Raw genomic sequence first — 15,715 nt, forward strand, 5'->3', positions numbered from 1 at the left:
AGTATGGACAAATGTCATTGTCAATTTGGAAAAGGCATTTTTACAGGCCGCCTTGATGTGGCAGAAATGAATCTGACCAAAGCGTCCTTCGAACCAAACATGAGCGCAACATTGCGTAAGACGGCCGACTACTTACACTGCTTATCTGGAACTCATGAGTTGACGTCTCTTTCTTATTCATTCAAAGGTATGGACAACTTTTGCAATTGCCATTTAGTTTAAAATGATGTATTATATCAAAAGTTTGTGTACGTAATTAATGGTGTCCATGCAGGCGAATAACTACCACTTTTTCGGTAAAAAGGCTGGTGAAGTGTAACAACTCTCAAATTCATAGATGGAGCTATGGATGCAAGGACTGACCATTCATGATCTCAACATGATAGTTTTAACATTTTTTAGGCTATACCGTGTTTGTTTACATTTAGCTAACGTTACTTTGGTTACAAACATTGGAGTGAAACAAGCTTATATGTTGGGTTCTGATGGGCTACGACCATTGTCCGAAGTTCATAAGGCATTTAGCTATGTTATATTTTTCAAGAATGAATGGGTACATATAATTTACAATAAACTTCCTTCACCATGGAGTAGAGTTTCGTCCGCTAATGGTTAAGTTAGCTAGCTAGCATGTCTTTTCTGTTTGACAGGTTAGTTGCACTAGAAAATATTGCATGAGTCGATGCATAGCTATCTGCACATCTCTGTTTGTGGAACTGTGTTTACTTACCATATGTTTAGCTAACGTTAGCGTTTGTTACCTGCAAGAGCATAACTTAAGTTAGCATAAACAAACATGCCCAAAACAGTAACGGTACTGCCTACTGTTATGTAGCTAGCCTGCTAGTTTTAGCTGAGATTGGATGACTTGTGAAGTGGTTTGCATCCAATAGTCAGTACTATTTCATGAAGCGTTATATTTTGCCAGCCATTATATTGTCTGACATACCCATCTCCGTCATCATTCTCCCCCCTTTCCTAGGGATGGCTTCGCTCTACATCTCCCCCCACCCTGATGACTTCTGGAGCCTCATGGCCCTGGTCGCTGCAGAGTTCTGCCCCTCTCGGCCCTGCACACTCATAGAGGACCCTCCTGCCTCCCTGGCCCTGTGCTCTCGCCCCAGCCTGGTGCTGGGCTCTGGGGGAGGTGAGGTGCTCTCTGGGGCCATTGCTGTTGCATGGTACCTAGCCTCTCAGGGGAAGATGATAGGGTCGAATGCTAAGCAGGAGAGCCAGGTGTGGCAGTGGCTCAGCTTTGCAGACAATGAGCTGACTCCTGTGTCCTGTGCGTGGTGTTCCTACTACTGGGGGTGATGGGAGTGGATAAGAAGGTGAGGGAGAGGGTCTCACCACTGGCAGCAACCCATGCAGTCACAAACACAAATAGGAGTATAATGGTGAATATATGCTTAATTTCAAATGAATTGGACTATGGGAGTGATTGAACAATGACAAAGCAAGTAGAGGGAACACTAATCTGGAATATAACACAGCCCAAGACAAATTCCTGTGTTAACATTGTTGATTACCAAATTACCAATTGTTTTATCTGATTCTGATGATTCCATGCAGCTTCAGCAGAGTTCTCATGCTGAGATGATGCACGTGCTAAACGTTCTAGATAAGAACCTGGAGTCTAGAACATTCCTGGTGGGAAACAGCCTCACTCTGGCCGACATCGCTGTGGCAACAGCAGCACTCCTGCCCTTCAAATACGTGAGCCAAGTCTTTGTTAACATTTATCTTATATGTATATCCTCTTCATCATTCTTTAAAGTTAGGAAGAAGTGAAAGTACTTGTCTTCTGTTAACAGACTGTCTGGTAAGTGACTGCTGGGGTGTATTTATTACGTCTTGCAACAGAACCTGTTTACCGTTTAAGAACTAAATGGAAGCAAATGGAGCACGCAGAACAAAATGGGGGGCCTAACTGCGTTTGTCCTATAGAAACACTCTTTTTCGTTGTATAAAACGTTTTCCCATTGGAGGAAACCGTTTCTCTTGCAAAACGTTTTGCAACAGACAAAACATTTAGCAACAGAATCGGCGTAATGAATACACCCCAGTTGAACTGTAAAGCTGACGTCACACAAAGCAATCCATATGCAATTTCTGTTGCAGATTGCAAGTGACATCATCTCAAGCAACGTTGGTGATACGCAAAGCAACTCGACTGAAATTGCATGCAACATCCAATGTAAGATCTTCCTGTTTCACATTGTTTGAACTCCAATAACATTCCTTTTATTATGTCATACTAGGCCTTGGAGCCATCCAACAGGAGAGCCCTGACGAACGTGACCAGGTGGTTTCTGACCTGTGTCAACCAGTCTCAGTTTGTTAATGTCCTGGGACAGATCTCTCTGTGTGAGAAGATGGTGCCCGTCACACCCAGACCCAGCGTTGCTCCTGTTCCTGCTGCTAATGCTAATCCAACTGCTGATGCCAACGCTGTCAATGGTAAGGTAGGCCGTGTCTTTGACTGTGAGAAACTCGTCTGGTAGTATGTGTTAAAGACGCACTATGCAGAAATTGCTCCCCCATTTTCTGGTTGCCAAGATTCTAATAGTGCGCCTAACTTCAGTTTATATAACAAGCAAGTATAGTGTAGAAAATCACTGTACCATCTAAACCACTGTGAAATATATATTTTCCATAAACAAAAATATTGTGTTTTCAGCTGTTTGAATCTGGTGTACAAAAAACGAAAGTAAAAGACACAACTAAACTTGAGAACATGCAGCATAGAAATTGTGAATGTAGAACAGATCTACCACTTCTTAGACATGCTTTCAATGAGAATGGCAGATCTATAACACAAATTTCTCTGTGAATTTGGTTGGGTCGCCCAAAAAGTTCCGTTGTAGCTTTTAAGAATTTGCAAACAATATGGAATCAATAAAATGACAAACGGCTTCAGTTCGATTGTGTATTGTATGCAATAAAACAATTATAATAATTGTGAGTTGACTCGTATACCTGCAAAGTTGCTTGAGATGATGACATTTGCAACCTGCAAATGTAAGAGAAATTCTGGCCTAGTTTCTTTGTGTGAGACGGTGTCTTCTTGTCAAGCTGAATAGCAAACCCGTTTGTTTTCACTACATTTGGCATCTTTTCAGTTAGTTACATTAGAGGATTATTTTCTGGATACATAGCAGCGTGTGTGTGTGAGTGTGTCAGCTTGGGTTTGTTTGAGTGTGTGTGTGTGTTATTCTCAGAAGTGTGTTCTCTCACTCAGGCAAACCAAAGACAGAAGCTCAGCTGAAGAAGGAGGCTAAAAGCAGAGAGAAGCTGGAGAAGTTCCAACAGAAGAAGAAGATGGAGGAGAAGAAAAAGCAAGAAAAGAAACTGGCTCCCCCGACAGAGGTATGAAGATGGACAGGTGGCGGGTTTCATTTCTCATTTTCCCTGTTGCAAAGACCATTGCTGTGTGGATCAACTTGAACCCAACAAGATGATGATCCTTAAAGTATACTCCTTTTACAGTTTTTACTCCTTTTACAGTTTTCAGTAAGTGTCTTGCCAATAGGTCTCATCAGTCTCATTCTGGTCTCTCTCCAGAAAAATGCCAAACCAGAGAAGAAGGACCTGGGAGTGATCTCATACGACGTCCCCACCCCTCCTGGAGAGAAAAAAGGTGCTTATTAACCATAGAATTGGGAATTTGAATAATTGAATAGGATCTCTATTATTATCCATGTATAATCCACCACTCTCTATTATACTCAAGTCTGTGTGTGTGTGTGGTGCATATTAAACTCCTATCTCTCCCTGTGTCAGATGTCCTGAGCCCCCTGCCAGACTCGTACAGTCCTCAGTACGTGGAGGCAGCCTGGTACTCCTGGTGGGAGAAGCAGGGATACTTCAAACCTGAGTACGGGGTGAGATTGTCACTCTCTTTATGTATTTCATAGTTTATGAAATGTGACATTTAACCAGCCCATGGCTGAGGTCATAATCAAGCTATTATGTGATGTTCTTATATTCTTCAGCGGAAGAGTATCAGTGAGCCGAATCCCCGTGGAGTGTTCATGATGTGTATCCCTCCGCCCAATGTGACGGGATCTCTTCACTTAGGCCATGCCCTAACCAATGCCATCCAGGACTGTCTGACCAGATGGTAATGGGATTCTCTATCTGATTACACCAACCTGCTCTCTCCCTTTCGAACAGTTTTTATTTCCACATCCTTTCACCAGTCTCACTCTATATTCTTTCTACCAACCTCTCACACGCTCTCTTTCTCTCTAGCCGTCTCTCTCTCTCGCTGTCTTGCTTTCATGACTCTACGTGTCCCACTTTTCTCTTCACCTCTCTCAACATTCATGTCTTGTCCCATTCTCAACATTCATGTCTTGTCCCATTCTCAACATTCATGTCTTGTCCCATTCTCAACATTCTGGAGTGCTGTAATCTAGTTCTGTCCTTATCGCAGTATGATGGTTCATTTCCTGTTTCCTCCCTCTCCCCAGGCATCGTATGCGTGGCGAGACGACCCTGTGGAACCCAGGCTGTGACCACGCGGGCATCGCCACCCAGGTGGTGGTGGAGAAAAAACTGATGAGGGAGAGGGGCATGAGCCGTCACGACCTGGGGAGAGACCAGTTCATCCAAGAGGTCTGGAAGTGGAAGAACGAGTGAGTGGAGGGAGAGGAAGGAGAGAGGGTTTCAAGAGAAAGAACAACAATAGAAGAGAAAATAAGAGCTAGAGTTCCTCTCTTTCTTCCTCCCTGCGCTGTGTTGTAGGAAGGGAGACCGTATCTACCACCAGCTGAAGAAGCTGGGTTCCTCTCTGGACTGGGACAGAGCCTGCTTCACCATGGACCCTGTGAGTTTACTATTGTTTACATTACCTTACACTTTACGTTACATTACCTGTCACCTCTTACCAATACATGCGTTCTTTGGAAAAAACATTTAAAATGTTGTTTTGATGAATGTTTTTGCATTCTAATTGAGAACTAACAGGTTTTGGTTTATCTGTGTCTCTCAGCACCTTAAAGGGAAGGTGGTGCTTCATCCCTTCTGTGACAGGATGATGCCCATTGTGTTTGAGTTTGTGGACATCAACTTTGGAACAGGTACTAACTATGCTGTGTGGCCATGTGTCTATCCTGGGCTAGTCTGGTGACCCAAGGAATAGTGGGATACTGTTAGTTTGTATGGTTGAGATGTACGGAACCTTTCTCTCTCTCTCCACTAGGTGCTGTGAAGATCACCCCAGCCCATGACCATAATGATTATGAGGTTGGAAACACACAACCTGGCCTTCATCAACATCCTGGATGAGAACGGCCTGCTCATCAACGTGCCGGCTCCATTCTTGGTACAGTACACCCCCACTTCTTCTTCACCTGGTACAGTACACTCCCACTTCTTCTTCGCCTGGTACAGTACACTCCCACTTCTTCTTCACCTGGTACAGTACACTCCCACTACTTTTTCACTTGGTACAGTACACTCTCACTTGTTCTTCACTTGGTACAGTACACTCCCACTACTTCTTCACTTGGTACAGTACACTCCCACTACTTCTTCACCTGGTACAGTACACTCCCACTACTTCTTCACCTGGTACAGTACACTCCCACTACTACTTCACCTGGTACAGTACACTCCCACTACTACTTCACCTGGTACAGTACACTCCCACTACTTCTTCACCTGGTACAGTACACTCCCACTACTTCTTCACCTGGTACAGTACACTCCCACTACTTCTTCACCTGGTACAGTACACTCCCACTACTACTTCACCTGGTACAGTACACTCCCACTACTACTTCACCTGGTACAGTACACTCCCACTACTACTTCACCTGGTACAGTACACTCCCACTACTACTTCACCTGGTACAGTACACTCCCACTACTTCTTCACCTGGTACAGTACACTCCCACTACTACTTCACCTGGTACAGTACACTCCCACTACTACTTCACCTGGTACAGTACACTCCCACTACTACTTCACCTGGTACAGTACACTCCCACTACTTCTTCACCTGGTACAGTACACTCCCACTACTTCTTCACCTGGTACAGTACACTCCCACTACTTCTTCACCTGGTACAGTACACTCCCACTACTTCTTCACCTGGTACAGTACACTCCCACTACTACTTCACCTGGTACAGTACACTCCCACTACTACTTCACCTGGTACAGTACACTCCCACTACTTCTTCACCTGGTACAGTACACTCCCACTACTTCTTCACCTGGTACAGTACACTCCCACTACTTCTTCACCTGGTACAGTACACTCCCACTACTTCTTCACCTGGTACAGTACACTCCCACTACTTCTTCACCTGGTACAGTACACTCCCACTACTTCTTCACCTGGTACAGTACACTCCCACTACTTCTTCACCTGGTACAGTACACTCCCACTACTTCTTCACTGGATCTTGTCTTCATGCTGTCTTAGTAGTTGTGGTGTGTTGTCACTCTTCTTCTTCCTTTTCCTCCTTGTTGATCTGTGAGGTAACTTCCTCTCTGTTTTTCTCTGCCTACCTCCTCTCTCTCTTATCTCTCGCTCTCTCAGGTTATGAAACGTTTCGAAGCAAGGAAGGCTGTGCTACAGGCTCTGAAGGACAGAGGCCAGTTCAAGGAGTCCAAAGACAACCCCATGGTGGTGCCTGTCTGCAGGTGTGTTACGATCAGTCCACATTACGAGCACATCAACACAGTCTACTCAATGTGCGTTCCTTTTTTCAGCTTCACGTGCATCAGTGGACGAAATGTGGTCACGTCTGTGTGGGAGCGTGTTAGTGAGAAAGTTATGGTTTTGAATAGTATTGAATGTGAGTGTGTTTCTCCTCCCCAGTCGTTCTAAGGACATAGTGGAGCCCCTGCTGAAGCCTCAGTGGTATGTGGACTGTGCTGACATGGGCAAGCAGGCAGCTGACTCGGTCCGGGAGGGAAGACTCAAAATCATCCCAGACCACCACCATAAGACCTGGTTCAACTGGTTGGACAACATCAGGTAGGTTTACTCTGCACCCCTCCCTCCCAGTCCCTTCCTCTCTCTCCATCACCTCTATCCCCTCCATTCCCTCACTCTATCACTCGATCACCTCCATCTCCTTTCTGGTTCTGTTTTCCTCTTCCCTCTATACCTCTTTTGTCATCAGTCTTTCTCTTTCCTCGCTGTCCTTCCCGTTCTACTCTTTAATGTGCTCCATCTCTCTACGCATTAGGTGACACGCCACACACTCCATTATAGAAATCAATTACAGATCCTGGTTAGATCCCTAGTTAAAAACAGGGAGCCCCTCTACTCCAGCACCAAACCCCTTTTCTTCTTTAGTGTTTCATCTGTCACCAGTTGTGCTCAGGTTTCCTCACCCCTCTTATTTCTTACATATTCACTTGAACTCATCCATCTCTCGTTCTCCCTCCCTCCCAGGGACTGGTGTATCTCTCGTCAGCTGTGGTGGGGTCACAGGATCCCAGCCTACTTTGTCACTGTGAACGACCCTTCAGTCACACCAGGAGAGGTGAGATCTGTTTTCTCTCTCATCTCCTCTGTGTCATTTTAAGTCACACCTGTCCTAACAACCCTTGTCCCATCTCTCTGGCTTCCTGCTCGTCCTCCAGGACATGGATGGTCATTACTGGGTGAGTGGGAGGACAGAGGAGGACGCCAGAGATAAAGCTGCCAAGCGCTTCAACGTCTCCACTGACAAGGTCACCCTCAGACAGGGTAAGATCTTCTCTCAAATGATGATCATTTACAGTGGAATGGAGTATTCTGCCCAGTGATTTTTGTTCACTTCCTGTGTTACAGATGAGGATGTCCTGGATACATGGTTCTCCTCTGGTATTTTCCCCTTCTCCATCTTCGGCTGGCCCAACGAGGTGATGCTGTGTGTGTGGGTGCGTGTGTGTCTGAGGCTGTGTGTGTATTAAAGTTAACATAAGTTTTCCATAGTTCCTGACGATATTGAATGTGTGGGTAAGATGTGTCTAGAGCTGAGTGAGTGATACCCTCTGTGTGTAATACAGGTTTTCCTCTCTCTGTCCAGACCCAGGACCTGAGTGTTTAATACAGGTTTTCCTCTCTCTGTCCAGACCCAGGACCTGAGTGTGTAATACAGGTTTTCCTCTCTCTGTCCAGACCCAGGACCTGAGTGTGTAATACAGGTTTTCCTCTCTCTGTCCAGACCCAGGACCTGAGTGTTTAATACAGGTTTTCCTCTCTCTGTCCAGACCCAGGACCTGCGTGTGTAATACAGGTTTTCCTCTCTCTGTCCAGACCCAGGACCTGAGTGTGTAATACAGGTTTTCATCTCTCTGTCCAGACCCAGGACCTGAGTGTTTAATACAGGTTTTCCTCTCTCTGTCCAGACCCAGGACCTGAGTGTGTAATACAGGTTTTCCTCTCTCTGTCCAGACCCAGGACCTGAGTGTGTACTACAGGTTTTCCTCTCTCTGTCCAGACCCAGGACCTGAGTGTGTAATACAGGTTTTCCTCTCTCTGTCCAGACCCAGGACCTGCGTGTGTAATACAGGTTTTCCTCTCTCTGTCCAGACCCAGGACCTGAGTGTGTAATACAGGTTTTCATCTCTCTGTCCAGACCCAGGACCTGAGTGTTTAATACAGGTTTTCCTCTCTCTGTCCAGACCCAGGACCTGAGTGTGTAATACAGGTTTTCCTCTCTCTGTCCAGACCCAGGACCTGCGTGTGTAATACAGGCTTTCCTCTCTCTGTCCAGACCCAGGACCTGAGTGTGTAATACAGGTTTTCATCTCTCTGTCCAGACCCAGGACCTGAGTGTGTAATACAGGTTTTCCTCTCTCTGTCCAGACCCAGGACCTGAGTGTGTAATACAGGTTTTCCTCTCTCTGTCCAGACCCAGGACCTGAGTGTGTAATACAGGTTTTCCTCTCTCTGTCCAGACCCAGGACCTGCGTGTGTAATACAGGCTTTCCTCTCTCTGTCCAGACCCAGGACCTGAGTGTGTAATACAGGTTTTCATCTCTCTGTCCAGACCCAGGACCTGAGTGTGTAATACAGGTTTTCCTCTCTCTGTCCAGACCCAGGACCTGAGTGTGTAATACAGGTTTTCCTCTCTCTGTCCAGACCCAGGACCTGAGTGTGTAATACAGGTTTTCCTCTCTCTGTCCAGACCCAGGACCTGAGTGTGTAATACAGGTTTTCCTCTCTCTGTCCAGACCCAGGACCTGAGTGTGTTCTATCCAGGCAGCCTGCTGGAGACAGGTCATGACATCCTGTTCTTCTGGGTGGCCCGCATGGTGATGATGGGCCTCAAACTCACCGGCAAGCTGCCCTTCAAAGAAGTATGGTTCATTTGGAAGTAATCACCTGCTGCCTCTGACCAGTGTAGCATGTCATTGATTACAGTGGGGACAGCCTGTATAGTAATGGTAATGGCTGTGTAGTAATGGTAATGGCTGTGTAGTAATGGTAATGGCTGTGTAGTAATGGTAATGGCTGTGTAGTAATGGTAATGGCTGTGTAGTAATGGTAATGGCTGTGTTTGATACTAGGTGTACCTCCATGCGGTGGTGAGGGACGCCCACGGGAGGAAGATGAGCAAATCTCTGGGGAACGTCATCGACCCCCTGGACGTCATCACAGGCATCTCTCTGGAGGTAACACACCGTGCTCCCATGGGGGGTGTTGTACTGTCTGCTTATTAAGCAGCTATTCCAGGCTCTATTGAGGCCCTTTATCTGTCTCTCCTAGTGTTGCTCCCTCAAACTGAGCTAAGTAGGGTTCGGAGGAATCCACATGTTCTTACCGTCATACCGTTTCTGTACCATACAAGGGTATACAGTATTACCGGAAATGCACACAAGGGGCACAAAACAAGTTAAGCAACAGGGCTCTTGATCCAGGAGGGGATTGAATATAACCAATAAGCTGTAACCAAGACGCTTGATCTTGCCACAGCTAGAAAGTTAGTGAACCAAATGTATAGCTGGAGCCCTGATCTAGATATCATTTATTTGACACATCTTAGGTTTCTTATAGTTCTACTTATAGCTAAAAGCAGTGGCGTAGCACGCGCCCCCCAGCTGAAATACCCCGGTATAAACGGTGTATCGCTCAAGCCTAGAGCTGAGTCAGCCCTCTAGAGCAGTGGCCACCAACCTTTTCTGAGTCAAGGTCACTTTCGTAGTCAAAAAGCAAGCCGATATCTACCGCTATGATTTAGGAAAATAAACTACATTTAACCTAATAAAAACTATTCTGTAGGAATGAGGTTTGTGCAGTAGGTCTAATACATTATCACAGCATATTGGCTACATGCCTGGCCTGCCAATATAATAATTCTCAGACCATATTATATTAAGAAAACTCTAGCTTTGCTAACAAAATAGATCAGTTTGAGCAGTACTTGCGAGGCACAACTGAGCATAAATGTAGATAATTTGCAAATAATTAGCTTTTTTTTTTCTACTGGACTATGGTACCTGCATCTATCTAATGGTCTTGGTGCTTTCAAGACAACTGAAGAAGAGGTCAAATCATGATGTCAGTGATCTAGAAAAAAAAAATCCCAGTCAGATCTCGTTTTCTTCCGAGTTCCCTGTGGTTTTGAACACTACATTAGTCTCAGGGGAGGGAGAGAGCAGCAGAGGATCCGTCTCTCACATCTCTGCTCTATTCCTCAATATTAAAATGGACATGATGAGCTGCTAATAATAATACAAATGCAGGGCTATCGAGACACTTGGCTACTAATTCATTACAGCACGAGTGGAAGTAGGGAGAAGTGCGTTTTTTGTTGTTGTAATAGTGTTGAATAAAAGTAGCATTGACAGTACTGAATATACACTCTGACATGAACTCACTCATAAAAACAGCAGCTCTTTGCTGTATTCTGTGACAGTCTCTCTGTGGTCATAGTTTTATGAACTCTCATGTAGGTTTGGATCTTTGCTGTAACCGGGGTCGTGGAAGCTGTAGGCATGGTGATTTGAGCTATCTGAATGGCCTTTTTCTTTGGTGATTGACTAGGAATGCCTTGAAGATTGTCCGGTTGGTGACCACTGCTATACAGGGCTCTGGGGACAGGCAGCACATACTCTTACTATATCAGGTGGATTGAGGAACCAACAGTGTCTCTTGCTGCGTTGAATCAAAGTGTCATGCAAATGTGGTTAAGGACCTAGAACGAAGCACCAGGACACAGAGAGATGTCTCTGCTGACTCTTTGTGTGTGTGCAGGGTCTGTACGCCCAGCTGCAGGACAGTAATCTGGACCCAGTAGAGGTAGAGAAGGCCAAGCAGGGACAGCAGTCTGACTACCCCACTGGTATCCCAGAGTGTGGCACAGATGCCCTCCGCTTCGCCCTGTGTGCCTACACCAGCAAAGGTACACCACTCACTACTGCCATCTAGTGGTGTGGCTGGCATGCCATGTACCCACCACCACTACCCTTTCTAACTCTCTCAGGCAGGGACATTGACATGGATGTGAATCGTATCCTTGGTTACCGTAATTTCTGTAACAAGCTGTGGAATGCTGTGAAGTTTGCCATGAGAACGCTGGGAGGCAACTTTGTTCCTTCAGAGAAAGCCCAGGTGAGAGACCTATCTATTCAGTGTGTGCTTACTGCAGTGTCATGCCCATGTAAATGAAGGAAAATAAAGTTGCTTAGAGAAAATACGTGTCTTTGTATGATAACATGGTATTTAGTTTTATATCTCTGTAAAATGTCCAATTCTCCTCATGTCAGCTGTGTGGGGAGGAGAGCGTGTCAGACCGGTGGATTCTGTCCCGTCGTGGGTCTGTGTAATGCAGGGTTCCAGGCCTACGACTTCCCAGCTATCACCACAGCCATCTACAACTTCTGGCTCTACAAGCTCTGTGACATCTATCTGGTGAGTCTGTTTGTCTGTGAGGGTGGTGTGTGTGTGTGTGTGTGTGGGATTAATATATTGCCACTCCTTAACTTCCTGCTCCCAACCTCCATCCACCCCTTCTCTACCTCCCTCACCCCTCTAGGAGAGTGTGAAGCCAGTGGGTCTCAGAGCCAGGCTGTCGTCTGCAGACAGACCCTGTTCACCGGCCTGTGTCTCCTAGCTCCCATAATGCCCTTCGTAGGCGAGGAGCTCTACCAGAGGTTGCCACGGCGACGATCCCAGGATGACCACGCTAGTATCCATGTCATGCCCTACCCTGAGACTGAGAGATTCGAGGGACGGAATTTTATATTGATACACTGAGTACACTGTATGTCAGTATAATATGCCCTGTGGTTTGTGTTGACTGTAATTTGTGGTTTGAGGTTGTCTGACCGTCATCTCTGTGTGGTCTCTAGTTCTGCTGGCATAGTGAGGACGTGGACCGTCAGATGGAGTTTGTGATGACCGTACTCAGGGCCGACTACAATCTGACCAAGACACATGCCGATTGTGAGTTCATATATGACCATATTTACAGCAAGGGTGTATGATTTAGTCAGAATTGGCATGATTATCTACTTTGGTGACTAGAAAGAACACTTCTCATAACCATATTATAGCCCTAACCCCCTCCCCAGGCTACCTCCAGTGTATAGACAGTGAGACGATGTCTCTGGTGGAGCAGTACAGTCTGCAGATCCAGACCATCCAGCCACCAGGGCTGTGCTGTGGCCATTGCCTCCGACAGGTGCACCGTCCACCTCATGCTCAAGGTAAGAGGTCAATTTTACAGGCTTCAACCGCACATTATTCGGTGTTGTGATTAGTATACTGTTAGCCAGAGTCATCTGATGACTGTGTGCCAAACAGACATCTGTTTCTACAACTACGTTTCCTTTTCAATCTCTCTCCCAGGGTCTGATAGACTTGGAGAAGGAGGTGGCCAAGCTGACTATGAAGAAGAGTGACTACAAGGAGAAGGTGCCTGTTAAAGTACAGGATCTGGATGCTGAGAAGGTAAGGAGGGGGAGAGAATGTTATTACTCAGGTTTTGGAAAGTGGGGCATTCCCACAGTAAAGACGTTTTGCTTGGCTCTGCTTGTAAAGTGATATTATCAGCAGCTTCTGAAGTGTGTGGTGACCTGTGATCCTGCTCTCTAACCCTCTTCCAGCTGCGACAGAGCTGGAGAAAGCAACAGAAGCCATAGACAACTTCAAAAGAATGGCGTAACCTCTCTCCGTCCCCTTTTACAACATTTCTTAAAATAGTGAGCTCCAAAAGTTGTGACAGTGACTTTTGTTTTGGCTCTGTACTCCAGCACATTGGATTTGAAATGATACAATGACAACAGGTTAAAGTGCAGACATTTAGATTTAATTTGAAGGTATTTTTATCCATATCGGGTGAATGCCACCATGATTACGAATGAGAAATTTAGACATGACTTGTGCCTAACTTATCATTATACACAATCATGGTAGAATCCATATTAATGTTCTATTCTTATTTACAATAAGTGACAAAATATTCTGAAACGCAACCCCCCCAAGTGCTGTCATTTCTAAACGGTTCACCTAATATGAAAAATACTGAAGTTAAAGCTGACAGTCTAATTTAATCCAAAACATTTTCACTGAATTCCCCCTCCTGTTATCATGTCACAAAGGATTCTCTGGAGGGAAGTGAATAAAGACCTTATATTAGACAGGCCAGGATCTTTGTCCTTGCTGCCATTCTTGTGAAATTATTAGGTTTAGGCGTTTTTCCTGAGGATGTGACCTGACCTGGAAAACCTCAGGGCCTGGAACTTTGAGTTATGGTCAGGGGAAAAAAACATGTAAGATCGCAGTTTCATAAATAAAATGTCAACATTTTATTGAGCATTATCAGGATACAGCTTTGTTCATAATGAGTGAACAACAAAATGTAGCGCTTTAAAGTGAGGATGGCCTGGCTATATTTGTAAAAAGTAGATCTGTGTCTAGGCTTAATCTGAGGCTATCAAAGACAATTTATTTGGAATAACTCTTTTTTTTAAATGCAGCCAGAGGGAGAGAAGACCTCATTCCTTTAAGATGCATCTTTCCTTCCTTGTAGTAGTGTAGTCAAAGGCAATAGGATAGAGCCTTTTTTAAAATCTAATCAATAGTTACTTCATGGAAGGAGGCATTTTAAATATCTAGTTCTCGAGGACGGCAGTGTATATTTAAGCAATAAGGCCTGAGGGGGTGTGGTATACGGTTTGGGGCTGTTCTTTTGTACGATGCAACGCAGAGTTCCGGGATACAGCCCTTAGCTGTGGTATTGGCCATATCACAACACCCAACGTAATTAGAGCAGTAAAAATAAACGTAGTATATGGTCTGATATACCACGGCTATCAGCCGATCAGCATTCAGGGCTGGAACCCCCCAGTTTATAAATATGAACAAAGCCATTGCAACACGGAACCCAAACCAGCTGCATGAGTGCGCCAACATGCATACATTTATTTTGTCCCCCCACAAACGCGATCACGACACACAGGTTAAAATATCAAAACAAACAACCAATTACATTAATTTGGGGACAGGTCGAAAAGCATTAATGGCAATTCATAAACATTTGACCTGAAATGGTCCTTGACAACTAATCCACACAAAACGGTCAATAGAATCGTTTCGAGTCATCTCTCCTTCTAGGCTTAAATATATATTTATGCACGATGGCAGACAGTTTGGGTCCTGTTGTGTAACTTCTCGGCAACAATTGAATAATATAGATCTCTAGATTTATTTTGCGACGCGAGCGGTGAAGTCAGGGTATTATACTCAGACGATAAGGAATTCCCTTAGACCACGCCCACATTGTAAAAGAGCCAACTTTGTTTATTTTTGTTTTGTACAGAAATAAAACATGCTAAAAAGCTGCTGTGTTCAATTGTACATGTAGCCAGGTCAAATCACAACCTACTGTTCGCAATTCTCCCATGTCGAGGAAGAGCCCTGTGGCTTCAGGCTATTTGGCGTGGGGAAAGCACTATCACAGGTGAGACTTAACTTGTTTAGCACAGTTCGTTTGGAACTCCACTCACTATTTGTAGCTGTATAGCGTTGGTCTTGACTAGCTTGATGTTCCGGTCGGACGCTAGCATCATAAAGGGGCATGAGGCAATATTACGTTTTTCTAAGTAGCGAGAACGCTAGGGAGCAGTAATCTTTAGACATGTACATTTTGTAATTGATTAAAACAAGTAGACAAATGCCAAGGTTTTGCTATGAGCCAGGTGGGCAGGGTCGCAACATTCCAATACCGACTGGGTCTAGCTGCCTTGTACACCTCCCATAGATACATTCAATCCATGCGCTGTAAACCTCTGATTGGTTGGTCCCCGCCAGGCTCTTTGCTTCTCGTTTCTATCCATCCTTCAACCCTCTTTCTACAGTCTCCAAGGGGCAGTGAATTCAGAGTAGGGGAGAGGAGTGCAGTGAGTTGAGTCGAAGTTCCGCATGTACTTCCGTGCCTGAGAAAGGGAGGGAAAACAATGAACGAGAGAACATTCCCAATGGAAATCTGTAGATTTCTGACTTTAATGGAAGCCCACTCACCTCCTTACCATTTCCATATAAAGGGAATCAGATGTACTTAACAGGCATTAGCCCACCACAGAACCAATGTAGCAGCATTCGCTGTAGTAAATTACTTAAACCACAGAGCCAATAGAAATACATTGCACAGGTGATCTAGTTATTATGGAAACCTCAAGTGTTCTTCAGCATTGGGGGGGTGAAGGAGACAAGATGAAAGGCACTGATGGAGGGGGATAGAACGCAAGTCATGTTGT

General features: G+C 45.1%; 1 protein-coding gene and 1 pseudogene across 3 annotated transcripts in view; one reads left to right on the top strand and one right to left on the bottom strand.

The window, feature by feature from the left end:
* LOC110512599 (valine--tRNA ligase-like) lies at positions 1–14,797 on the top strand (annotated as a pseudogene). The gene is made up of 27 exons (XR_016493632.1): positions 1–187; positions 983–1,331; positions 1,573–1,716; positions 2,262–2,460; positions 3,242–3,369; positions 3,565–3,640; positions 3,784–3,884; positions 3,996–4,123; positions 4,476–4,640; positions 4,750–4,831; positions 4,997–5,084; positions 5,207–5,329; positions 6,555–6,658; positions 6,837–6,995; positions 7,419–7,509; positions 7,610–7,715; positions 7,800–7,870; positions 9,188–9,313; positions 9,524–9,628; positions 11,211–11,358; positions 11,440–11,567; positions 11,723–11,867; positions 11,992–12,177; positions 12,306–12,401; positions 12,530–12,664; positions 12,807–12,908; positions 13,064–14,797. The product of XR_016493632.1 is annotated as a valine--tRNA ligase-like (transcript).
* LOC110512609 (phosphatidylserine lipase ABHD16A) overlaps positions 13,245–15,715 on the bottom strand; it is a 19,711-nt gene continuing 17,240 nt past the window's right edge. For both annotated transcript variants that reach the window (XM_021592890.3, XM_021592895.3), the window contains exon 19: positions 13,245–15,394. In XM_021592890.3, the coding sequence (XP_021448565.1) occupies positions 15,311–15,394 (84 nt within the window). In that variant the 3' untranslated portion in view covers positions 13,245–15,310. The remainder of the gene's footprint in view (positions 15,395–15,715) is intronic.

This window comes from Oncorhynchus mykiss, chromosome 3 (assembly GCF_057628025.1).
Source record: "Oncorhynchus mykiss isolate SJ-2025 chromosome 3, ASM5762802v1, whole genome shotgun sequence".
NCBI lineage: Eukaryota > Metazoa > Chordata > Actinopteri > Salmoniformes > Salmonidae > Oncorhynchus > Oncorhynchus mykiss.